The sequence below is a fragment of the Mastacembelus armatus genome, chromosome 8 (genome assembly GCF_900324485.2).
Source record: "Mastacembelus armatus chromosome 8, fMasArm1.2, whole genome shotgun sequence".
NCBI classification, from domain to species: Eukaryota; Metazoa; Chordata; class Actinopteri; order Synbranchiformes; family Mastacembelidae; genus Mastacembelus; species Mastacembelus armatus.
The window spans coordinates 8796180-8822941 of record NC_046640.1 but is presented as its reverse complement, the minus strand read 5'-3'; the positions used below and the strand labels follow the sequence as shown (position 1 = coordinate 8822941).

The window sequence follows — 26762 nt, the reverse complement described above, 5'->3', positions numbered from 1 at the left end:
TGTAACACACACCGTGGTATCACCCTGCTCAGATGTGTGTGTGTGTGTGTTTTTTTTATGAATCCCTCCTCCTCTTCCTCTGGGTCACTGTGTGTCTCTGCAGACTCTGGGCCTGTTGTCCACTGTCATGGCTCCCCAGGGACCTGCTGATCCTTGTTGTTGTCCAGCTGAGGAGGTGCTCCCCTGGCCTGCATTCCTATCAGCATTCCTCTAACCCGCTGACCTGCCATGACCCCGCATGGCCCCTCCTGTCCTGGTGTCCATGCAGCTGCTTCCTGTCAGTCACTGCTGTCATATCAGCCAGATGAAGACGTCTTAAAGACGCTGCCTGGCTCAGGAATCTGCACACTTTTATTTTTGATGTTGTATTTACATTAGACCCCATCTCATGTGAGTGTAGGCATGCACATTATGGGATGGATATTCTCCCTACGTTGTTGCGTTTAAGCAGACTGATTTATGAAGACCATCTTTTATTGCTCCTTTCTCTGTTGTATTAAGTGGTGCAGTCGCAGTGAAGTCAGAATGCCAGTTCCCCTGTCAGTCTTTCAATGGTTAAATATTACTGGAAAATACCAATCTGGTTTTTAAAACCTCAATAACACTGCCAGAAATTATATAACTGCACTGTCTTATTACATTTTTTTTATTTATTTAAACTGCTATTTAACTTTTTACTTTACTGCATTTCCACTTTAAAAGCAGAACTTTTACGTCTAGTAGAGTATTGTTCTTGACTGAGACGTTGGTATTTTTTCTTTGTCTGTTCAACTTGTTGTGTTGTGTTTCTCCCTAATCACTATGCGTAGGTGCTGGTGCATTATCTAATCTCTTTCTATACATTTTTTGAAGTTGTGATTTGAGGTTTATTTGGCTTTAGGTCTTTGCAGTCTGTGATGTCTGTGAGAAACTAGAGAGAAACTAGCTCGTTGTTGTGTGACTCACCTCTCAGGCTGCTCTCACCACTAAAAGACTTGATTCAGAGAGGGAGCTTTTTTCTAAAGTCACTGCAGGATCTTATCTGCTGTTTGCTGATTGTGTCAGACCTCCTCCTTTTTTCCTTCCTTTGTGATATTTTGTCCTTGTTCTTTCTTTCTTCCCTCCATCTCTCCAAAATACTTTTTGTAAATTTAATTTGGATGCACTCTGCATCACCCTCTCTGAAGAGGACATTACATCACTCCCCCCTTCCTCCTCCTCCTTAGTGCCCACCTCCTTTGAGCTCTGATTGGCTGAGGGACCCTGTAATGATTGGTGGTTGTGAGTTTTATTGTAGATACGATTAAAGGTTCATTTAATCATGTGAAAGAAATATGGTCCAGTTTTAATTGTATTCACTTATATCAAATAAATGAACATCCACAATGAGACCCGTAAACCCCCAAATAATAATAATAATAACTTTTAATATCTGAGTCCAGTATAAACCTTTAACAAAACAGGTGATGTTTATAGAGGCCTGCGATCTTTTAAAAGTTTTTCCAGTTTAACTAAAACCAGGAATCCAGGACATTTGCCTTCAATCTAGACATTTCGCCTAAAACCTCATGGGTCTAGTGCATTGCATTTCTCCAGTCCAGACGCTAGAGGGCAGACTTGTTTAAATATTTTGTTTCCTATACCACAGTAGGAATAAAAAGAGGAATAATTCGCACATACAGCTGCTGTGATGAGGTTGTGTTGGGTTTGTGTTTGCAGACAGACAATAGCAGACAGTGTGAGGATGTGAGGGATTCACACGGTGAAAGCCGGTACACGCTTGTTTCTTTAAAACCCAGCATCCTTCACAGGAGAAGGAGAGATGAGGGAAGATAAACGATGGAGGCCGTCAAGGTCCATACAAAAAGCAGGCAGGAAGGAGGAAGCGCTGTTACATGTCTTCAGAGTAATGCTTCACCTTCCACTAACCTATAATGAAATTTATAAGCCTTTAACTTTTTCTCTTTTTCACAGAAATTATGGTATGTTGCTCATTTCTCAAAGCATAGTCATAAGCTGTAGGCTATGCCTATTATATCTGTATCCTTACACCTGCTAATTTCACCTGAGTCTGCTGTCTGTGTTGTAAATCAGTGTTTCCCAGCTCCCAATGCGTATGCTGCTTTAAAGTGTTGTCTGGTGTTTTTTTCATTTCTTTTTTGTGTGTTTATTTGCATTAGCCTTTATTTATTTATATATTTATTTTCTCCATAAAACATCCATCAACTCATTACCTATAGCCGCTTATTCCTATTTAGGCTCACGGGGGTTGGTGCGGCCTATCCCAGCTCTCTTTGGGTAAAAGTGGTATAAGACCGGTGTAATTATCAATAATAATTAGAGTAAAATTGAGCGAAAAGAAATATAAGCCTACAGCATAATACAGGAGAGTTTAAAAATAAATAGATTTAATACAGCCATTAAAATGAGTGTACATTGATCGGGTCTATAAATGATAGTGTCTATAAAACTAGATTTGGGTTCGTCATGTTTTCCTTGTGGCCCTTTGCCCAGATCAGCTGTTCCAGACTTGCGTGTTTTATTCTGAAAGTCCTGTCTGGATGTTGGCTGTGCGTCCTGCGCGCAGTTTGACGCGGCAGGGACAGGGAGGGGATGGGGCAGGCTGGTAACCGGGCTGTAACGGGGATAACCTGCAGCCTCCGTCTCTCAGATGCTCTGATGGAGTGAACCGGCCAACGATGCGCCTTTATTTCCTTTCTCTGTCGGTCATGGAAAGGGTAAGACACGCAAATTCTCTGGTGGCGGCGGAAAACCACGGTGATGTAGGGTGCACAGATCTGACCGTGCGTTAGACCGTCCAGCTGTTTTTATGGGTGGGAGGGGGGCAGGGTGGTGTGTGTGTGTGTGTGTGTGTGTGTGTGTGTGTGTGTGTGTGTTGGGGGGGGGGGGGGGGGTGTTGATAGGAAATAGACGCCTTGCAGTCGGAATAAAGCCACAGAGGCGCACAGCTTTCCGAAATTAAGGTTAATCAAATCACTAAAAATAATCCAATTGCGTAATATCTTGTGATGTGATCAGGTAATTAGGCCTACATCATTTACAGGATGATTGGCACCTCCCACCATGATGTGATAGCGGTGTGAGCCCTAAATAGGCTGTAAAAATAGACCGTTTCCCCAGCATTTAGTCCATTTATTTTGTTAAGACAGCTATTCATTTCCCGTCTGAGAACGATAAGCCTCCCGATTCACCCAGAATATTTTTACAGATGGGATGAGCCGCAGAAAAGCAGGCTATTTCCTCCTGGCTACAGCCCGTAATTACAATTCATGATGACACCCTTTTTTTCACATGAATGTATGAAACAGCGCCGCATCTTTCTCCTACCTACAAGCCCGGAGATTGTTCTTTATTTTTGTCGCCTGCTGAGGTGAAAGCCACCATTCACGACTCATTTCCGTGCATCATGCGCATTCATTATCCCCATTATGACCGTGGACGCTCGGATACATAAAGCGGAGACATGCACTGATGGATGAATTACTCCAGACGTTGAGTATCGAGATGCCAGTCAGTGGAGGAGTGAGCAGAGCTGCAACAGCAGTGGTTCTATTTCCTTTCATGATTGGAGGACCCTGAGAAACATGCATGTACTGTTTCTGTGTGTGTTTGTGTGTGTACAAGGATGGATCCATATGAGTGATGATGTGGTGCCTGATGGGAAATGTGCGGCCTCCATGGTTTTTCCTCTTGCAGCTGCACTCACATCCACTCACATTATCTCCCATTTCTTCTTCTCTTTACAGGTTCGTATCTCGTCTCAGTGAAGCCTGGGCCAGGGGTCAGAGGTCGCCCACCAAGTCTGCACTTCTCCCTCTTACCCCAGCACTCCCATCCTACACCCCACTACCCTCACCCCCACACACCGGACCCTCAGCCTCTGTCATCCTACACTGTTTCATCCTGTCACTGGGACTCTGGTCTTATATCCGTCTCACCACATTTCACTCACAAACACCCGTTCACTAAGTAACTCAGTTCATCTCCCCCCAGTGGTACTTCCTCGTTCGCCAGCATCAGCCAGTCAGCCTGAGACGAGAGACCCCTGATAGAAAAGTCACCCCTGAGCATTTCATGACGAGTGTTGATCTGTCCCTCACCAGACACTGCACTCAGGTGTCCTAGACATCTCGTCAGATAACGCCTATCACACCCAGGCCTCAAGATGATGTGCGAGGTGATGCCCACCATCTCAGAGGACGGGCGAGGTGGAGGAGGAGGTGGCTCGTCTTCCCCGGCAGGGGGAGGTGGAGGGATGGGCGGAGGGATGGGAGGAATGGGGGGCTATGGCAGCCGGGATCCCAGAGGCGGCAGCGATGAGGGGGGTAGCACAGGCAACCTGGAGTCGCTGATGGTGAACATGCTGACGGAGAGGGAGAGGCTGCTGGAGAGCCTGAGGGAGACCCAGGACAGCCTGGGGACAGCCCATCTACGCCTGCGGGAGCTGGGCCACGAGAAGGAGTCACTCCAGAGGCAGCTGTCCATTGCCCTGCCACAGGTAACAAGACCGAATGGGCTCAGAGTAACGTTCACAAGATGGGGTAGGAGCTGCTGATCCATCTGCCTGAAAGAACCTCACTACTTCACATTTTAGAGGTTTGGTGTCACATGATCTGAACACTGTTGTGGAGACAAGACTCCAGCTGTGGAGGAAGCTTATCTCCTTACACACACAACTCAGTTCACCCAGCCCCTTCATTGTAAGGGAAGCATATCTAGCTACTTGACTAGCTGATATTTGTCTTTAACTTACCAAGGTCAGATTGAAGGTGTGAGTGAAGAAGAATTGTGTGATAGCAAGTTAAATGTATACTAGTCATGAGGTTACACACACTGTTGTGCCATGGTCTTGTGTGTATGGTGACAATTTTATTTTTTGCTCTACGCGAAGAGTCTGTGATTAGCTGAAAGCAGAAAATGCCACACTAGATTAGGGTCTGCAGCCAAACGCAATGTATTGTGAATGCAAAAGTGCAGTATCGACATCATTATCTCTGTTCGTTACCCACAATGCTCTGTGTACACATGCGCGTCTTACAGCTGCATTATCACTGAGGGAAAATAGAGGAGATGATTAGGTGAATATTGGATATTTGACCCTAAATGATCTGCATCTTTAATGGTCAGGTTTTAGAAATGTTTCGCTTTACAAGGCCGTTGCAAAAAGGGGAAAACAAGAACTCTGTGCTAAGTAAAAACCACATTTACCACATTTATCTTCAGAATGCATCTTAAATTAACATTTTATTAAACACATATCAGAATAGAATATAATACAATCCCCAAATACCAGAATAAATTGTGCATAATTCAGCCTGGTTGTGATCAAAGGCACTTCAAGTATGTCCTTTGTGATGATGAGCAGCTACGCCATCACTGGTCAAAATCCTGCATTGAGTACCTGCCTGCAGAAAAAGTAAACAAGTATTATCAGAAGAATGCACTCTTGTATCAAAAGTACTCCTAGTGAAAATGGTTCCTATCACAGTGTTGAATTATTGATGTGTGAACCTGTAAGCAGATTTTAATGTTGTGGCTGGTCCAGGTGGCGCTGAGTCTGATTTCTTTATTACACTGTTGGGGATTTTTAAGTACAGCAGCATGGCTGAAAAACCTCATAGTTCCAGTTTTGTGGATTTTGATGCTTTCAGATCAGATTGCTCTTTTTCTCTCTCTAATACTTTTTTATTATGAGTGTCATGTTGAATTTACGAGTTTATTCCACAAAGTAACTATGTGGATATTTCTAATTTCTAAAAATCTAACCCCAGTTTATATCTTTGATGTTTTATTCCAGGTAGTTGACAGAGTCTTTGAGGTTTCTGAAAAACAACTTCAGAGTTGGAGGAAGTGTCGTTAAACAACCCTCTGAGTTCTTCAAAGATCACTTTATATTTTGTAGAAAAATCTGATGCTTAGCTTTGTGACTGGGATGGAAAGATTGTAATATACGAGAGGCCCAGACCAAGTCTACCTCAAACCTGGAGATGATGGCGAAATGGTACATTTTCCTCTGTAGCACAGGAGTCAATATTTTCCCACATCCCAGTGGCCGTGAGCTAATCGTTCTTTAAGTCCACTCAACATACGAGGGCTTCATCTCTATTTTCAGACAGGAGTCCTTTTGGATGCCTCAGGCAGCGACGATGCTTCCCTCATTGTTAGTACCTATTTTTCTCTGTCACTACGACTGAAATATCAAAATGAAATAACAGATGTAGCAGTGCCGCACATTCTGCCACAGAGCGACTGGACAGTAAAGGCCGCTGAGAGGAGATCAATATGGCCCACATATCTGTAGAAACACACACACATATAGAGGAACACATGGAGTGCTGTGATACATGCTACAGTAGATGAGTTCACTGAGTTTGTCTGTGCGTGTAGACGTTGCCAAGAGAAAAATCGTAGAGAGGGGATGGAGAGAGCGACAGCATGGCACAGGCAGAAACATTTTTTTTTTAAATCCTGCTGATATGAAACACAGAGAGACTGACAAATCAAGACCATTTGCATATTGCTGCATACTAATAAGGTGTCTTCTAGAGTCTGTTTTAGACGTCGACTACGATGACAGAGGAAGATTGAAATGGATGAAGGGGGAGAATGGCAGGATTGAGATGGGAGAGAGTGGAAAATTGAGACCTGGAAGAGGTGAATGTCAGCACAGTTGTGAGCAGAATGATTTGTAGCATGTGTCTGACCAAAATGATGAAGATCGAAAGACACAGAGAGGAATCTAGAAAGTGTCTGATATCTCTTACATGAATTAATCCTAGAATTATGATATCCTCTGGGCCCAGAACGTGTCATCTGTACACAGCAATTTCCTCCTTCATCCTTTCCTCTTCCATCTATTCAAATAAGCTTCTTCCTCTCACTCCTTTCTCCCACCCTCCCCTATTTCAGCACAGTGAGCCCATCAGCTCAGAAGCTTGATATGAACTGTTCTTGCTGTACTTTTTTAAATGCATTTTGGCTGGAAAATGGTGTTAGGTAAGGTGTGTAAAGATAACAAAGATAGCAGCTTCATGCATGCTTCAGTGGCCTTTAACGGCTCGTTTGCATAAGCCTTTTCTGACAATGCGCATGATTTTGACACACACGTGTTCGAGGACGGCTGTGTGCTCTGCATCATACGTGGTCGGGCGGTTGCGGTGCAGTGTGTTTGCACAGAGTCCTGGTTTACTTCACCAGGAGGAGCGTTGTGATTACAGAAACAAAGACATCATCCCAGCAAGGCAGATGGTCTCTGCTGAAAGTTAAACCCAATCCAAGTGACTTGTACTTGATAGTGTCACTCATCCTGCCTCTGTTGATCTGTTGCCATGGATACCCTTTAGTTACATTAAAGGCAACAGATTTTAATCATCACATTGCTAACCTCACAATTATACATAATTGGGGTAAATTACGCAAAATCACAACAATTGAACTGGACCACAGTCAGTTGGAAATATAAGACGTTACACTGCGCTGGCCTAATTCCTATTACTCTCATGCTTGTTTAACCTCCAGGCTTTTATTTTAATGATGGGCAAACACACAGCCAGTCATAGTTATTGTGCAATTAAACCAATTTCAGGTGAAACATGTGCAGTAAACCTGGTTGTTAGATTTTATATTGAGGCCTGTTTTAAGACTCCCGCCAGCCATGAACAGAGAATGCTGTGGTAGATGTGGCAATGATTGTGCTGTATGGGCTGGTTTTTAGTGAGTCATTTCCTCTTACAAGCCAACATGTAGCCACAGTTTTGTGCATGTATGCGTGTCTCTAATGCAAGAAAACGTCCCATCGCGTTTCTCACATTATGCGCTGTAGGTAATTGTGCTTTATGATTCAGTTTAATGTCTTGGAAGTAAACCTTCTAGTCTTTTTGGGGTAGTGGCGTGTGTTTCTCATTGTTTTGTATAACAGTCCAAAGTTAGACACAATAACCTCGTGCTGAGAAATCTCCAGTCCATTTTTAGTATTATGGTGTGACAAGATTTTCAGTGATTATAAAATTATTTGTTGGTTTTAGTTGCTCGAACTCATCATTTACAGTATGAATCATCAGAAACCTACTAAAAATGGAGCGGTGCATCTGCACTGAAGCCATAACACATGAGGTAGTGATTTATACTGGAAACCTTCACTCCCCTGCTAGATGTTACTGATCCCTCCACCTCTTCAAACCAACCAGCTAAACCAGGTTTATGCCTGCACTCTAATGGCTTTGTGCACGCTTTGTGTGTAAGAGGATGTTCGCTTATTAAATCAAGATTTGTCAAATTGTTCACCGTAGTTTATCCCACTGCGAGTAAACAGATAAATATTGGCAGTAAACTTTACAGCCCAGAGTCTTTTTGTTAGTTTTTATGTTTAGTGACTCATGTTTCTTATTCCTTGGGGTAACTGGTCGGAGGAAGAAGAGCCAACCACATGCTGAGATACTTCCAGGCCTGTTTGGGTGTGTGCATGTGGGAAAACACATTGTTTCATTACAAAATAACCTGTGGATGCAGTGAACCTTGCAATTTATTGAGCGTTTGTGTTCAGTGTGGATAAAATGCACACATTACCTCATGCAGTAGCAGTAACAGCACGGAGTCAATAACAGCACCCTCTTGTGACCCTGCAGGAGTTTGCAGTGCTGACCAAAGAGCTGAACCTCTGCCGGGAGCAGCTGCTGGAGAGAGAGGAGGAGATAGCCGAGTTGAAGGCAGAGAGGAACAACACACGAGTCAGTATACCTATTTGTCTGTTTAACCTGGTGTTCAGGTCTTATATTGAAGCCTGGTCTCTTCTTAACAAGTTACACAGTGGAGAGTTCTTATGTCAAATGTGTTTCCAGCTGCTGCTTGAACATCTGGAGTGCCTGGTGTCCCGTCACGAGCGCAGCCTGAGGATGACTGTGGTAAAGAGGCAGGCCCAGTCCCCGGCAGGGGTCTCCAGTGAGGTGGAGGTCCTGAAAGCACTCAAATCCCTCTTTGAGCACCACAAAGCGCTGGATGAGAAGGTGCGGGAAAGACTACGGGTGGCTTTGGAGAGAGTAGCGGTTCTGGAGGAAGAGCTGCAGTCCTCCTCTCAAGAGGTGAGTTCATGTTTCTGTGCTTGTTGGATTTTTTTCTTTTGCCGTTTTTGACCGTTTTTGTCTCCTGATGATTCTGCTGTTTTAGGTCCTGTCTTTAAGGGAACAAATCAAACGACGGCAGCAGGGACTGGACAACGGCAAAGAGGTACAGTAATGACATGCATTTCATTTACAGATTTCAGAAACGTACAGTACATGCCTCATAGAGATCCTGCAACATTAAGGTCAGCCTACAGAGGCCTGTATTTCTCACATCTCATTTCTCCAAGTGAGATGAGCCAGCTTGCTAATATAACATATTGACATGAAATATACTGAAACAATAAGAGTCTGCAGCCCTCTATGAGGCACTAACATGAAAACACTTCATATTCATATTTTAAAAATCTTCATGGAAGCAGTTTAATTAGCACTAAATGCCTGAAATGAGGGAGTTTGCTATCTGCTGTGACAGTCCTGGACCTGTGCAACTTTATCATAGCATTTATAAGAGAGACAGGCTTGTTTTATAAAATTCAAATTTCGAAGAATAGTACCATCACCCATTATTGAGATGGGAAATCCATGTGAGCACGTGAAGTGTAACCAAGAACCCAGAGCTGAGTCATTCATACTGATCACTACTTTATTACCCATATTATGAGAACTGTCTGTTATAGGTTGCACCATTGATTTAAGTCAGTCTTTGCTCTTCGTTCAGCGGCTTCCCAACGGGCCTTCCTCCATCCTGGATGACGGAGAAATTGACAGACAGAGGGAGGGGGAGATAGAGCGTCAGAGGTCAGAGCTGGGACAGCTGAAAGAGAGACTGGCCCTCATGTGCAGACAGGTACTCGATTCACTTATGGCACTTACGGTCTGATGCTTTCACCAAAACAAACAAAATATCACAAGCTGGAAAACGCAAATTGATGTGTGCTTACTCAACCTTGTGTTCCATAATCTCACTTCCCATCAGGTCGGGGAGATTGAGGAGCAGCTGACGTCTGCCAGGAGGGAGCTGGCCCGATCGGAGGAGACCAACCAGAAACTACAGAGGGATGTGAAAGAGGTGAAACGTGCTGAGCTGTTGACTGGCAGTAAACGGCTGCAATCTGTGTCTGTCGCAATGGCACAGTCAATTTAGCTCGTGCAAAAATGTGTAACAGTTCTCTATGGCAACAAAACCATCACAACAAAGCCCATTTGGCAGTAGTTTGCTTCTACTGTACCCACAAGAAACTCTATCCCCTGGTGACAGCACCATTGGTAGAGCTCCAAGCATTTCCACATGGAGGCAGACCTGTTAGTCATCGGGTTGGTAGTTGATTGAAAGGTATTTGGCATGTTTTGGAACAAGGGGTAGTCTACTGTTTCTAGTTTACCCGTAAAACATTTTCTCCTTTGTTCCTTCTAAATCACTCCTATTTTCCCATAACCCCCCTGCCTCCCTTGAACTTAAGCAAATGCTGAAGTGGGCGCTTATGAAATCTGTCAGCAGCTATTAACTAGTCAGTATCATTCTTTAGCAAACAGCTGGTTGGGCCCAGTGAATTCCTTTGGATCAACACCTTGTGGACTTGACTTTTGCCCTTTCCTGCTTTTTTCTGTTCTTTTCTACCTCTGCATCAGTATCTAACCTTTATTATCTTTGATTTTTCCAGGCGCTCTGTCAAAGGGAAGACATGGAGGAGAGAATCACCACATTAGAACGGAGGTTTGTTTTGGGGGTTTTTTTTTTTTTTTTTTGCTGTTCTTATAAGAGATTTTCTTCTATAAAATACGCTCCACTCACTGCGCTGTCTGCCGTTTTGTTCTGACATGCAGGTACCTGAGCGCCCAGAGGGAGGCGACATCTCTCCACGACATAAAAGATAAACTGGAGAACGAGTTGGCCAGCAAAGAGTCTCTTTACAGACAGGTGGGAAACGGCTCTTTCATCACCGTGTGTGTCCATGTTCCTGCTGGTGATTGGCAGCTTGGCCACGTTTCACGTTGGCACACACAGCATGCCATCGGTGCACTTTCTTTTCTCCTGATGGCTTTAATCATGTCTGCCGCCCTTGGCAATCTTCACTCACGCTCCAAATTTCACCTCCGCTCCATCTCATTCTGCCATCTTGCAGAGTGAGGAGAAGAACCGGCAGCTTCAGGAGCGCCTGGATGATGCCAAACAGAAGCTGCAGCAAACTCTGCAGAGGGCAGAGACTCTGCCTGAGATCGAGGCCCAGCTCGCCCAGAGAGTGGCAGCGCTCAACAAGGTGTGTGTCTGCAACTGTACTGCCAGTGTACAGCAATCTCTTCACTGCATGTTTGCATGTTTGCGTAAATCTGTGCAGGTGGGAAACAGACTCTCATTCAGACTGCGTTGCGTGTGGACAAGTAGGCTCTAATAAATGTATGTGCATTTGTGTGCATCCATGCGTGAGTAAAATGAAACTTGAGATATCAAATGACTGATGGAATATCAAATATTTGGCAGTAATTCATAAGCAAACGATCATAAGATAAAAGCCACATCAGGGCACATGTTCAACAAAGTGTTTTGATCCTTGGGCACTCTGCACATCAAATAATTAATTTTTTTTTCAAAACTGACTAATTCAATTCCACTGTTACCCTTCAATGTTCCCGTAAACACAGTGTTCACCTATGCCAAATTAAAAAAAAAAAAAAAAAAATTACATTCAGCCTCATCCCATTAGCCAATTCTCCTGAATTTACTTACATGTTTAGACAAGAGAGCTGCTGGGTAAGATTAATGGCCTGTAGGACACAGGCAAAGAGCAGTTTCTGTTATGCTGTGATCTGCACAGGCATGTAACTAATTGGTAGACTTGGTCAACAAGCTGTTTCCTTTGTGTTCATTTGTGTTACTGCCGCAACGTGGTTCACGCTCTAACCCTGCTTACTTCCTCTCCAATAATCCAGGCGGAGGAGCGTCATGGTAACTTTGAGGAGCGACTGCGACAGATGGAGGCACAACTGGAGGAGAAGAACCAGGAGCTACAGAGAGTGAGTCATGCTTGCTTTTCCATCTCTCTTTCTCTTTCTCTGTTTTCATCCTCCCCCTCATTCATGCCGTCCCTTTTGTCAGGCTGCACAAAGGCACGCTAATTTCTAAACCCTCTATGTGACTGTGCACATTCAGATAGAAATCTTTGTTTCTTGCTTTCAGTGAAGCAGAATGCTTGTTATTAACTCTCCTACCATCCTTCTTTTCCTCCCTACTTGTTTTCTTTTTTTTTTTTTTTTTCCTCTTTCGGTCATACCCGCCTCACTCTCTCTCCCCCTCAGGCGAGGCAGAGGGAGAGGATGAACGATGAACACAACAAACGTCTCTCCGACACAGTGGACAAGCTACTGTCCGAGTCCAATGAGAGGCTGCAGCTCCATCTGAAGGAGAGAATGGCCGCCCTGGAAGAAAAGGTGACCAAATCAGATGAAGGCGAGCTGTTTTTAAACCCCCTAAATCAAATCCTAAGGATTTGCCCCATTTTCCAAATAAACTCCAGGTGTTGCGTTTGGTCAATCACTTCTGTCCCTCAGAAAATGACCAGTTAACACCTTAGTTCATAACTACCAAGAGGTTGTAAGCTCTACATCCAGTAATCAACCAAAAAACTTAAATCATCAATAACACAAACCAACAAGTTTTTATAGGCCACAGTACTAACCACCACACCGCTGGGCCGCCTATTCTTACAGGACAACAGTCCTCTTACAAAAGACAAGCTAGCTAAGCTTTATCAGTTCAAACAGTACTGTTTTTATTTTCATTTTTAACAGTCATGATTCATGGCTTTTTATTCTTCCCACTGCAGAATGCCTTATCTGAGGAGCTGTCTAACATGAAGAAACTCCAAGATGATCTCTTGGCTAATAAGGTAAGATAAGATAAGGTAAGGTAAGGTAAGATAAGGTAAGATAAGATAAGGTAAGATAAGGTAAGATAAGGTAAGATAAGGTAAGATAAGGTAAGGTAAGGTAAGGTAAGGTAAGGTAAGGTAAGGTAAGGTAAGGTAAGGTAAGATAAGATAAGGTAAGATAAGGTAAGGTAAGATAAGATAAGATAAGATAAGGTAAGATAAGGTAAGGTAAGATAAGATAAGATAAGATAAGGTAAGATAAGGTAAGGTAAGGTAAGATAAGGTAAGATAAGGTAAGATAAGGTAAGATAAGATAAGGTAAGATAAGGTAAGATAAGGTAAGGTAAGGTAAGATAAGGTAAGATAAGGTAAGGTAAGATAAGGTAAGGTAAGGTAAGATAAGGTAAAATAAGATAAGGTAAGATAAGATAAGTTTTATTAATCCCTGAGTGGAGATTCAGGACAAGGCGACTGCACATCTAGACCTCATTTATATGTGATGTTAAAAATACATGCTTTTTTTTTTTATCCAACTGTGTCTCTTTTCCATCCCCAGGACCAGCTGATAGCAGAGCTGGAAAGGCTTCAGCTGGAGTTAGATCAGCTGAGAGCGAGACCCGGTGGCTCCTATTCCAGGTTGGTGCCATTTAAAAATTGTTGAAACTTGAACCATTATTTTCTCTCTCCAGCATGGCCTAAATGTGAAGGTGCCAGCGTCATGTCTCTTATCTTGTCAGACATTGTAGACAAATCACTTCACGTTGGAGGCGTTTAACACTGTCAGCACATGCAGGGCTAAAGCAGTGTTGATATGTAAACACACTCATTGACTGGTTGCATAAACACACACAAGAGCCAAGGCTTCTGCACGTCTTCACACTTTCATTTATAGTTTCTGCAGACCTGTTAATGGGAATAAAAAGCACTTTTACACACATGACAAGAAAGCTTTATTGCTTTTTATTAGATGTTCAGATTGTTTTGTTTTTTTTGGCATATTTCACCTTTGGTTTTCTCTTTTGTACATTTTGTCATATATCTAGTGTGGATATTTCAGGATTGGATTTGGCAGCTTTGTTTCCTTCACCTTGTTTGGTGTGTGTTTTTCTTTGTTGTACCATTTTACTGTAGTTGCCGCCAGGACCTTATTCCCCTTGAAGGGATAATTATCATTTTATCTTTTGTCATCTCATCTTTCTTTATATTTCTCCAGTCGCTCTCTACCAGGTAGCGCTCTGGAGTTGAGGTATTCCCACGGGGGCGGGTCCCTCCCAACAGGTTCCACCACTCACCTGGATCCCTTTGGTAACACCTCCACAGGGGGCGTGGTCAGGCGAAGTCATCGGGCCCGTTGGAGCTCCGCCCGGGAGGACTCTACAAAGGTGAGAATCTCACATCCCCACAATCCACCACAAAAACTCAGATTTATTTTCATCCATCTGCAGTGTTAATCCTTTTCCTAGCAAAGCCTGAAGCAACATGTAGACTCCTTGACTCATCTAGTGTTTGATTGCACGTTAACTTCTTAGAAGCAGAAGCTTGTCATTACTCATTATTGTTCCTGTTACATCAAGTCAATACAGTATAATTGGAAATCTGTCTTTCCACTTTTCTGGCATTTTATCTCCTGCTGCTATTGTGTGAGTTGAAAAATCTACTTGGCTTGAATAAGGTGCCAGATAAATAGTGAATTGATCACCAAAGTTATTACAGTTCATTCTAGGAGGCACATAAAGTTGTGTACCAAATTCAATAGTTGTTGTAACATGACAGTCAAAGCATCAAATGTAAATGTCATGGTGGTGGAAAGGTTACTATTCATCCTTTAGAGACCATGACGTCTTCAACAATCCATCCAGTAAGTTCATCCATAATCCAGAACCTGGTGGACAAACAAGACTGCTAACCCTAGAGCTCTGCTGCTTGCATGACCAAAAAATAGTTTTGAAACAGAGATAATGAATGGGATGGCATGATGACTGTATAGTTTTGTCTTTCTGTGTGCAGTACCCAGACTGGGAGAGCGGGGCTCTGCTGGGGACTGGGTTTGAACCAGGCATGGACGTGGGCTGCTCTGACGACGAGGACGACGGGGAGCATAGGTTTGGCTCTGAGCTGCTGTCACCCAGTGGACAGACAGATGTGCAGACCCTGGCCATCATGCTGCAGGAACAGCTGGAGGCCATCAACAAGGAGATCAAGTAAGAAGTGGTGGCTCTGTGCAGCAGCTGGTAGGGAGGGGTCTCAGGGATGTGAGACTGTTAGGAACACGTCAGTGCACAAGGTAGTCTGAACACCCTATCAAATATAACATGTCAGTTGTTGAGCGTCAAAGGTGGCTGTGAATAATTTTATCGTTGAAGAGAGCCAGGCAATCTGTTTCCCTGTTTCTAGTCTTTATGCTAAGCTAAACTAACCAACTGCTGGTGGTAGTTTCATATTTAGTGTACAGACATGAAATGATATGGGTCTTATCATTTAACTAAAGCAAATAACCAGTTCATGTCATCCAAATGTTTCATCTCTCCTCTTCTTCTCACCTTCCCCATGGAAAATCAGACTCATCCAAGAGGAGAAGGAGAATACAGAGCTGCGAGCTGAGGAGATCGAGAGCCGAGTCAGCGTGGCTCTGGACAGTCCTCCCATCCCTCCGTCCACCCTGGGTAGAGACAGCACAGGACGGGGCTTCCTCCCCTCATCCATCACATCCTCCACCCTGGCCTCCCCCTCCCCACCCAGCTCTGGACACTCCACCCCTCGCCTGCCTCACTCCCCTGCCCGCGAGACTGATAGACAGGTACAGCTGGAACTTCTGTTTTGTTTATGTTAAACTTTTTTTATCTTGTCTCGATATCAACCTCCCTGTTTATGCAAACAACTCCTCCAGACAGTGACTCATGTAAATAAAGCATAAGTAAATCATGCAGACAGGGTCAGAGAGGTTCAGTTATTATTCAGTAGGAATATTAGGATTGGCCAAAATGGACTCCTGTGACTTGTAGGTTGGTGTGATGGTTGGTGCCAGACACTCATGTTCCACTACACTGCAAAGTACAACAGATACGCTATATTTTGCACAACATTACAAAAGCTAATGCAATAAATAAAACGAAACAGAGATCATATTTATGTGGAAGGAGCTGTTTAAGCTAGGAAGCAGGAAATGTCACAAAACATAATTTAAGGCATTAAAACTGCAATAATGGAGTTTTAAAAAAATGGCAGGAAATTCACGATTCAGTTGTGCTTCACAAGAGAGAAGTGGTAAAAACTCACAAGTTCAACTTTATATTCCAATTAGGAGTAAAAAGCATTAATCTATAGATCCAAGAGTATTATGGGGAGACATGAGACATTTTATTAGGTGGAACAAGATGTTTGTAGTCTCAATTTGTCTGACAGAGTCTGTGCATCGCAGTAAAAAAGTATTATTGTGAACAGTTCAGGTTTCAGTGATTTATTTGCTGGACAAAAATTGGTTCTAAACATCCCATTTGTATGTAGGTCTACAGAGGTGCACATCCAAACTTCACAATATTTGTTTGTTTGTTTTTTTTTTTACCTTTTGTGTTTCAGAACAGTAAAGATGATGATAGGTCCCTTGCTCTTCTGGACTCAACACCTCCTCCCACGCCTCGTGCACTGCGATTGGATAGGATGACCCTCACCCATCCAGGTGCAATGCTTGATGACCCACGGGAGTTTCGCAGGTAAGGCAGATATGGCGTGAGGTCTGATACAGATATATCTGAATAAAAGAGATAAAACAAAGTGTCGTGCTGGAGGATGACTTTTTTTTTTGCAGTCTGGCAACCTAAAAATTGTTCTTGTTAATGATAATTATAACTGTGATCCATCAACAAACAATTTATTAACCGATAATAAAGCCATTTACTACAACTTATAAAACCTCTAAAAGATGCCAGTATATCAACAATGAGGCTTTTAAGATGTATTTAGCCTTTTCCTCCTTGTAATTTCCTTTGTTCCTTCCAGTCTCTCAGCAGATGGCAGCAGCTCCAACAGCAGCCAAGATTCTCTCCACAAGTCCAGTAAGAAGAAAAGCATCAAGTCTTCCATTGGTCGGCTTTTTGGAAAGAAGGAGAAAGGGAGGATGGGCCAGCCTGGGCGGGATGGATCTGCTTCTCTTGGTAAACAGATGGAGGATAAAGGACCGATAAGGCTGACAGTATATGAGTCATCCACACTGTCATCATTTCAGTTTAAACACATATGAGCGGTTCTGGCTCTGAGTCTTGACGTATTCATGTCTGTCTATTAACTGCCATTCGTCTGACCTTTGACCTTGCTGTATGTCATCCAGCATCTACACCATCTGAGGATCTGGCATCTGGAGACCCTATGGGGATGAACAAGACTGGGACTCTGGGTCCAGCAGATAAAGACCGCCGCAGCAAGAAGAAGTGATTATTCTCAAAACAACTGATTGATTGATTGATTCTCAAAAAAAAAAAAAAAAAAAACACTAAACAAGGTCTTTTTTAACACTTCCACTTCCTAACAGGCATGAACTACTGGAAGAAGCATGTCGCCAAGGACTTCCCTTTGCATCTTGGGATGGACCTACAGTTGTGTCTTGGTTGGAGGTATGTATAGTTACAGAAACCTTAGAAAACAAAGATAGAAATTGGAAAAAGACAGGGTCCAAATAGTTTTCTTCTCATATTTTCTTATTCATTTAATCTGTTATCTGCCCTTCTCAGCTTTGGGTGGGAATGCCAGCTTGGTATGTTGCAGCTTGTCGTGCAAACGTGAAGAGTGGCGCTATCATGGCCAATCTGTCCGACACAGAGATCCAGAGAGAGATCGGCATCAGCAACCCACTGCACCGCCTCAAACTGCGGCTGGCCATCCAGGAGATGGTCTCCCTCACTAGCCCGTCTGCTCCAGCCAGCACTCGCTCTGTGAGTCTGTGACTGCACATACATTTAACATATTCACCTTAAAGCCACAAATATGTTCTGGTGCAATAAAATAACCCAGTCTAGACTGCATCCCTTAAAGGTAACGAAGCCTTTAAATAGTGTAGACTAAGACCTTAAACACCTTCATATGATGATTTATGCTTTCATCAGGTCATCTTGGCCAACATTTTAATAACTTATCCAGCATGAGGTAAATGTCGACTGTTGCAAAACAATTTATCTCCTACAGATGCATGCAGCAAATATGAGATGAGATCATTTTTGGAAACAGGACAGAAAAATTAAAATAGAATTGAGAGGATATCATTTCTAATAGGGATGATGAAAAGCAAAATATAGGAAATATAAAGATGGACTTTGTTTTATAGCAGGAGCGAAAGGTGCATAGAGGAAAATGTAGACTGCAATAAGAACATGTACAATTCTGCATGTGATAAATGTCAAAATAAATAAAAGTATTCACTGATTTTCCAAAGGACAATGGTAGTAAGCTGCAGTGATAAAGTTCCACCTCTTTCACCTGGAAATAAAACCTGGCAACAAAAGCTAGATTTTCCCTGACTTTGCCTCCTCATAAAGCATCACGGATAAACCAGATGTTTCCAGATGTTGTAAAAGTGTTGCATGCACATACATTTGTGCTGCTGTGTTTTATGTCTCCTGTTCTAAGAAAGATAAAATCAGGAATAGTTAAAAGCCATCTTCATCTGGTTGCCAGATTTTAGTTTAGTGTGGCATTCTCTATTCCCTGCTTAGACTCCTATTTATTTACAGCAATAATCACATTAATGTGATGAAATGTTGAAAATGATCAGTCACATAGTTCTGATTAACAGAACTAGTGCATGAACTAGTCAGATCTCTTGTTCTGCTGTTTTACTTGGTGTCTTGAAATGTGTTTTTTTTACTGGCTCATTTAGTCAAGTCAATATGTGGTATCTCACACTTTCACTTTCCCCTTGTTCATGTGACCTCAGTCAACCAGTAACGTGTGGATGACCCACGCAGAGATGGAGTCACTGAACGCTGCCACCAAGCCTCCGGTTAGTGTCCCGCCTGTCCCGTCTCTGTGCAGCAAACCCACTTTTATGTTTTTATTATTATTATTTTGCCCAGTTTGGAATTTATTTTCCTCATCCTGTCTGGTCTGAATTTTGTTGACGGGTGTCTTCCCTTCCTCCTCTTCTCACTCTTTCTCTTATGTATTTCTGTCACTGTGTCTTTATGTATCTGTCTCTGTGTGGGCCCAGGCCATAGTGTTGAGCTTCTTCTTCTCTTCCTCTGGTTGCTGTTTTAGTGTGAACTGCTTCCAACTAATTGCCCGTTCACTAACACACTATTCCTCCCTTTTGTCCTGTTTTCCTGCCGCTGCTGCTGCTCCCTCTTCCTCTGCTTCTCCTCTATCCATCTATCCACCCTGCTTTTGACCCCTGGTCCTTTTCCCTCACCACCTCCACATCACGCTCTCTCTGGCTCTGCCTGTGTCTGTCTGCCTCTCCTCGTCTGTCTGTGCTTTAGGAGCTGAAGGAGTTCAGCTGGGATCAGGTAAGGATCTGCTGCACCTTTTCAAAAGTTTGAAAAGAATTAACACAACTTGCATATTTGTCAGGACTTTCATATCAAGTCAGACCAACCGCAGTGAGTCATGAGCCACTGGCTTGCACCGCCATCAGATAACAAACCAAGCATGACTCAGTGTTGATTTTCTGTGGTTGTACCCTCCAGATACTGGCCTATGGCGATATGAATCACGAGTGGGTGGGCAACGACTGGCTGCCCAGCCTGGGCCTGCCACAATATCGCAGCTATTTTATGGAGTCCCTGGTGGATGCCCGCATGTTGGACCACCTGACCAAGAAGGACCTTAGGGGACAGCTCAAAATGGTGGACAGCTTCCACAGGTAGAGCTCCGCTTGTGCGTGCCCGCTCTAGTTTACAGCCGTAACTCATATGACACATACTCTTTTGTCATTTGTCATGTCTCTTGACTTTCTCTGTGCCTGTGTGGCACCTCAAATATGAAGGTACATGTCGGCAGAGTTCCGGTTGTTGTGACACTCTCACTGTTCAGGTGTGTGCCCCCTGGCGCTCTTGAAGTTTTCTTTTAAACGAGTCGGGGGGCCTTGGATTGCGTTAATGCTTTCTGAGTACAGGTGAGAGTGGAAACACGCCCTCATTTAACCTGTTTGAAGTGCTCACCCTCTGGCTCTTTGACCTCTCCCAGGGTCAGTTTGCATTATGGCATCATGTGCCTGAAGCGTCTGAATTACGATCGGAAGGAGCTGGAAAGGAGGAGGGAGGAGAGCATCCACCAGAACAAAGGTAGGCTCTTTCTTTTCTCTGCCATTGTCTCACCATTCATGCTACAGATGGTATTGTACATTTCTCTGACCCTGTACACGTCATTGATTCCTCTGTTCATGCTTTGCTATTGTCTTCTTCAAAGCACACCTTAGTGATTACTATATAAATCCTTGCACTTATATCCAGGTGTCTATTGATATGATTATAACTATTATTAGCCTATTATTAATTAATTAACATCAATTATTCTTTATTATTACGTTCTCTTTTTTTCATTTGGTTGTCTGTTTAGTCATCTTATTTATTATGTTGTGCAGTAACATGGCCTATAAGACACCAAAAACACTGTTGCAGTGGTAACTTAACACTTCTCACACATGAACATATCTCCTCACCAGCATGAATAAAATTTGTCTTAAAATGAATGATCCATCCAGAAGAACATATTATTAAATGATGATCATATTACTATGCCACATTACATGGTATTATTAAGAGTGCCAGTAGCAGTAGGATTTGGTCTACTACTTTTACCAGAGGTAGGTTGACCTAAGTGGAAAAGAAATATCTTCTTCCCTTTGACTCACATCATTAAACCATAAATAACTAGTTACTTTCTTACAACAGCTTTAGGATATATAATACATTTGTACTGGGTAACGCTTACTTTTTAAAAAAATACCACAAACCTCTTAATGGCAAACAAAACAAACATTTCCTTTGATTTTCACTTTCTCCCACATTGTCGGGAGATGTTTGGACCGCTCCTCGGTTCCCTCCTCTCTACCCGCTCATACTTCGAAGAGATTATAAACCACAACTTTCTAGTGCAATTTGGGTGGATAATGATTGCATAAATGTCAGCACGCTCAGTCATTAAACAAACCCAAACCTCTCGCTCTCCCACCACCACCGCACCACGAGATACACGTGTTGTACATTTACAGTCAGTTCATCTTGGCTTATTTCCCCACAGAGGAATTTCCCAAATGAGGAAATCTGTGAGTTGTAGGTTTGTCTGATGATATACTGTGCCGTCCAACTCCAGAAATAAATCAGTAAAGCGGGAACATCGCAAGATTTCTCTTGATCACTCACTAGTACTTAACAGGTAATGTAACCCCCTCAGAAGACCATTAATAAGCCCAAATAGATCTGCATGTCTCATCTGGCTTTAACTTCAGGAAGTGAGCAGAATATTAAGAAACCGGATCTGTCTTATAAAAACACAGAGCAGACAGCTTGCTGTTAGCAGATGGATGCCTCCTCTCCCTCCCTTTACCTTCTCCTCTTTTCCTTCCAGATGTGATGGTGTGGTCCAACGAGCGCGTGATGTGCTGGGTGCAGACCATCGGCCTGAAGGAGTACGCCGACAACCTCCGTGAGAGTGGCGTCCACGGGGCTCTGCTGGCTTTAGACGACACCTTTGACTACACTGACCTGGCCCTGCTGCTCCAGATCCCCAATCAGAACACACAGGTAATGGGCAGGTCGTCAAAAGTCGCCAACAATCTTTTCCTTTTCCTTCACTTGTTCATATGTAGAGCAATTAAAGTAGTTTTTAAGGGCAGCCCAAACTGAACAAGCAGCATTGTGGTTATGTAACACGCAGCCTAACCACTCCAGACAAGTTTTTAAGTCCAACTGAAATGAAACTGCAGTTTTTGTTTTTTTTTTTCTGTCTGGAGCATCATACTTTATTCCTTTGAGGAAAAACTAAAGCGACAAAATGGGAAGCCAAAAGGGAGATATTTTTATTTTAATATTTTTTTATTTTATGATGGCACGCTCTGGTTTGGTATTATTTTGAGTAAATACTATTCCACCGTCCATCTATCTAGAGTCAAACTTTCTGCTGATGCAGCCAGTCCAATGTTCCAAAAAAGACCAGCAACTTTTATTTAAGCACTGCAGACTTTAAACAACAAGCAACATTAACTTTCCAGCTAAGTTCTTATCTAACTTAAAAACATGAACACATCTCGGTCTGTGTTCAACAAATAAACAAATTAACAGCTAGACATGATGTGGTGCTTATTCCTCTACGCCAATAACAATACACCATCCACATGACATGGAGCTACAGTGCAAAGTTTTTCTTTTTTTGTTGTTTCCTTATTTTTTCATTACTTGTTATATTTTTGCTTTTCACTTCTACCTTAGTTTTAACTTACATTGAGCCTAACCTGGTTCCTAACCCTAACCAGTCGTCTTGTGCTGGGCTTGACCTGACCCCAGTCTAAACCCTAACCCCGACCTTGGGGTGAAGTGCTACAGCAACTACTATTCTTATGAGAGGGAAACACTTTCTGAAGAGGGAGTAGCAAGCTGCTGTCAATCAAACACATACACATCTTATATTTTTCTTCCTTTTAGGAATATAGAACTATTCATTATCCACTTAGGAACAATTGTTATTACTTTAGAGTAAAGAAAGCTATCAAAAAAGTGCATGTGTACAAATTTAAAAACCTTATTAAAAATGTCCTAATTTAAAACAGACTCAATGAATATGCCAAGATTTTAGCTTCAAATGTGGACAAAAGATGTCTCCTGCTTCACTGTAAAGTCTCAGTGTACTCTGTGTACAGTATTCTGGGCTGCAGGCTTCACGTTTCCATATCACCCTGGACCAAAGTTTGCTTCCAAAGTAGTTGAGCATGGAAAAACTTTGCTCTGTCACAAGATGAATGTGAAGACAGTTTCTGATGTCAGACTCTGCACAGTGAAGCTCAAACAGCCAAGTGAAATGACAGTAATCAAAACACACTTTAGAGCTGAAGGAGACTTTTAATCATCATACTATAGTTTCAACATATAGTATCTGGCTGACAGTATTTAATGCAGAACAAGATTTAAATACGTCTTCATTAATAATATTGAATTTTACAATAATGATTGGAGCTTTTATTTTAACACGAACGTTTAGGTTTTGTCAGAGTTTGTTACCTTTGTTGCATCATTTCCTGTCACTTCTCTGCTGCCTGTAATTAGTGTCAAAATGAAAAGAAAAGATACTTCACACTTTGCTACAACGGCACTTTTGAAGTATGCAGAATATCCAGACATGAAACCCTGCGTCGGGACTAATCTCAAAGCTGCATGTCCTCTCTCCTGCAGGCCAGACAGCTCCTGGAGCAAGAGTACAACTCCCTCATCTCCATGGGAACCGAGAGACGACCTGATGAGGTGGGTATGCTTGAGTAAAATAAAAATAACACATGTGACTGATTGAGGTGACTGTTTTTGGTTTTTCACACACTCTGTCTTTCTGGCAGGATGGGACTAAGACGTTCACCCGCTCGCCTTCGTGGAGGAAGATGTTTAGGGAGAAAGACCTACGGGGCGTGACCTCTGACTCTGCCGAGACCCTGCCTGCTAACTTTCGTGCCTCAGCCATCTCCACGCCCTCCGTTACCCTGAGAAAGGTTCAGAGTGATGGTGAGTACGACCCACGACCTCTGACACTTTTCCTCTCATATTTACATTTGTTCAGCTCCTCGGAGCCCTTGAGGCGCGTCCCAATTTAGGTAATGTGTGGAAACATGCATTACTCACAGTAAGAGCATGACAGGAATCTAAGCAAAAAGTATGCTGTATGCTTGGTTACGTGGCGAACTCTGATCAGGTGCAACTATTCTGCAGCTGTTATAATAAATAATAAGATGTGTTTACATCTTAATTTCTTGGAAATGAGCCCTGAACAGAAACATTTGTCTTTACCCAGCATACAGTACATTATATAAGCTGCTCTGCGAATGTAAAACCAGAGCGCCATGACATGCACAGAGCAGTTGGTTGTTTTCATGCAACTCTGCCATTAGTTTGGCAGAGGAATTTTCTGTTTCCTTGAGCAAACGAATTGGCAATAACAAGGAACAGACGCTTCAAAGTGCAGAGGAAGACTATTATCCCTCATTCCACTTCTTAATAGGAAAAGCCCTCAGAAGGTCAGTGCTGTTTAAGACACCGAACTAACAGTAATGACCCCATCTGTGTCTGTCTCTTGGTCAACACAGCCAACTCTGGTGCCCGGGGTGAATCTGCCTCAGTGAGGACGTACTCCTGTTGAGGGGCTGAGGTGAGAACTGTCTGCCACTTTAATAAAACCGTGTAGCAGAGTTTCATCTGTGTAGGGTTTTAGCCGTGTGCCTTTAAGCTTGGAAAAAGGCTTGCACATGTGGCAAGCACATTTCTTTGAACCTAGTTGTTTTATATATTTGTTTGTTGTAGTGGATTGGTTAGAGCTTGGGATTTTAGTAGTTTCCCTGAGGTCTTTAAGGGGTAGGTTTGGCCGGAGGGGATTTAGGCACAGTTAAATTAAGGCCACAGAAGCAGTGACGTGGGAATAATACTGTTTTTCTCCTCAGGGCACTCACTGGATTGGGACTAAAGGACCCTCTCACTCATCCTCAGAGAAAGAAGCAATGAATATAACCATTTTACTTTAAAATAAATCTATTGGTCTGACCATTCTGCAATAACAGAAGCAAAGGAATAAAGGGGAAAATGACATGAAGAATGTATGAATGTATTTTCCGGCCAGACTGGGAAGGTTGAGCAGGAATAGCTGTTTTCTCTCTCTGTCTCTCTCTTCTTTTCATTCTGTCTTTGCTCTTTCTCAGCGTGACAATGACAGTGTTGCTTTGGTTTGCCCAGTCGTGCAGGTTTCCCCTCTCTTCATTCCTGTCGGTGTCTGCAAACAGTCAGCAGAGTTGGCAATATCAGGGCTTATTTTCCTACCTTCAGAGGAAACCACTTGCTGCCATTTATTCTCTTACAGTATGAAAACAACCGAACATGTCGCCTTATAACCTCTGCTCAACAACAGGTGTTTTTATTGACAACCGGGGCAGGACTTAACATTACAGCGAAGTTTCTGATTTTAAAAACTAGTGGACTGAGAGGACGTTTAACCTGTAAACGACACTGGTGTCTCTCCTTTCTGCTCACGGCCCAGCTGGTGTCAAGCGTCAGCCGTCGTGGCTCTGTTGTTGGTTTGTATGGCCCCATCAGGAGGGCCAAAGTGTCCCCAGTTGGTCGGAGCAGTGTAGTAAAACACGTCCGAATTCAGACCACCGTTTAGCTCCGGCCACATCAGAGGGACCGTCCTCATGCTTTGTCTGTTGGCACCTTGAAAGTCGATCTGCAGAGTAATCTCTTTTGAATAGAGTCCATAATAGAGGATCAAAGGCAGGGAGGCGGATGGGACAGGGTGGAGCAAGGCTACAGAGGCATTGTGTTAAATGATGTCGATAGCAGGAAATCCATAAAGTTAGTGTTGGTGTCACTTTGTAAATGGCGTCCTTTACAAAGGGTTTATATGTTCTTTATAACGTTTGGCTTTATCAATGGTGAAGGAGCACTGCAGTCAAGTACAACCTTTCAAAGCAGCTAGTATGGCTCTTTGTAAAGTCTTTATCTTTGTAAGGCATGAATAAAGAGTTCCTTCGTCCATCCTGGATGGGGTTAAAAAGGTTAATAAGTTGTTAATGGAGTGACATTTGTACAATTTGACTTTTAAGTGAAGCTAATACAAGTTATTCAGTTTACAAGCCAAGTTGTTTTTACACAACCTAATGAGCCACAGTAGGATACAGTAGCTTATATCTGGCATATAAAGCATTAAAAAGTGATGTAGTAACTTATAAATGTCATTAATTAAAGATTATAAACCCTTTGTAAAGTGCGTCTTACTAGAAAGTGGTATTGAGGTTTTAAATATATTATGTCTGTGAAGCCAGACTCAGATTCCTCACTAGTACACCATGGTGTTCTGTGGTTTATGACTTGTAATCATCAGCTCAGGGTCTTGGGTAATCCTGATGATGGGAGAGGTGACAGAGAGACGACAGGGTGGAAAGACAACAACAAAAAAAAAAAGGATGGAGAAAAAGCCGGTCATTTTACTGCACACACAAGCCATAACAGAAACCAAGAGCTCTCTGGGGGGTGAGATCAGAGAGAGGCAGGAAGAGAGGGGCGAGCCCGAGGAAGCCCAGGACATGAAACCTTTAGCCTCCGTGTTTACGATGCATGTCAAACAAACGACAATGACCTAAAAACATTTTTTTTGGTGGTGAAGATGATTTGAGGTGTCGTTCAAAAATATATATCTGTATGATAAACCTACAGGGAGTGGGAGCCTGGGGATCAATTTGTAAAATGTGTGTATTTTTTTCAGTTGTATTTTTTTATTTTTTACGATAAGTATTTATTTTCTTTAGGTATGTATTGGATAAATGTATGTACATGTTCTGTTCCTTCTTTACTTCATTTGAACTAGTTTTAAAAGTAAATATGAAACACTGAAAATGGTCATTCAAATACGCTACTGTATGTGTACATTTTGAGAACAAATTGTGCAATGATTTAACAGATTTCCATGATTAAAAGTGATAGTAATACAAATTGAAAATATCATCTGAAGAATAATAAATATAATGATGATAATGAAAATGGTGATGTAAAAGAAGAAAAAAAAAATAAAGCAATCCAGGTGGATCTGCTGATCGTCACAAACTTTCTCCATTTTTATTTTCCCCATTGATTATTGTTTTTTAGTTTTCTGCAAGCATCCAAATGTT

At 42.6% G+C, this 26762-nt stretch overlaps 1 protein-coding gene across 2 annotated transcripts; it reads left to right on the top strand.

The window, feature by feature from the left end:
• Nucleotides 1–4165: 4165 nt before the first annotated feature.
• Nucleotides 4166–26692, top strand: ppfia3 (PTPRF interacting protein alpha 3). Of its 2 annotated transcripts, XM_026325177.1 has the most exons (30): nt 4166–4498; nt 8625–8726; nt 8838–9077; nt 9163–9222; nt 9778–9906; nt 10036–10128; nt 10721–10773; nt 10884–10977; nt 11183–11317; nt 11988–12071; nt 12354–12485; nt 12881–12943; nt 13482–13561; nt 14139–14307; nt 14933–15126; nt 15485–15722; nt 16502–16635; nt 16922–17076; nt 17250–17349; nt 17451–17532; nt 17650–17850; nt 18849–18914; nt 19390–19416; nt 19597–19772; nt 20096–20193; nt 21479–21654; nt 23296–23364; nt 23454–23616; nt 24195–24256; nt 24546–26692. In XM_026325177.1, exons 1-29 carry the CDS (start codon nt 4166–4168, stop codon nt 24245–24247), a joined length of 3699 nt encoding a protein of 1232 aa, XP_026180962.1. In that variant the 3' UTR covers nt 24248–24256; nt 24546–26692. The 2 variants fall into 2 exon arrangements, with proteins under 2 accessions (XP_026180962.1, XP_026180961.1); XM_026325176.1 differs by lacking the exons at nt 20096–20193; nt 21479–21654; nt 23296–23364; ... (1 more) ...; nt 24195–24256; nt 24546–26692 and having other exon boundaries at nt 19122–19599.
• The last annotated feature ends 70 nt before the right edge of the window (nt 26693–26762 follow it).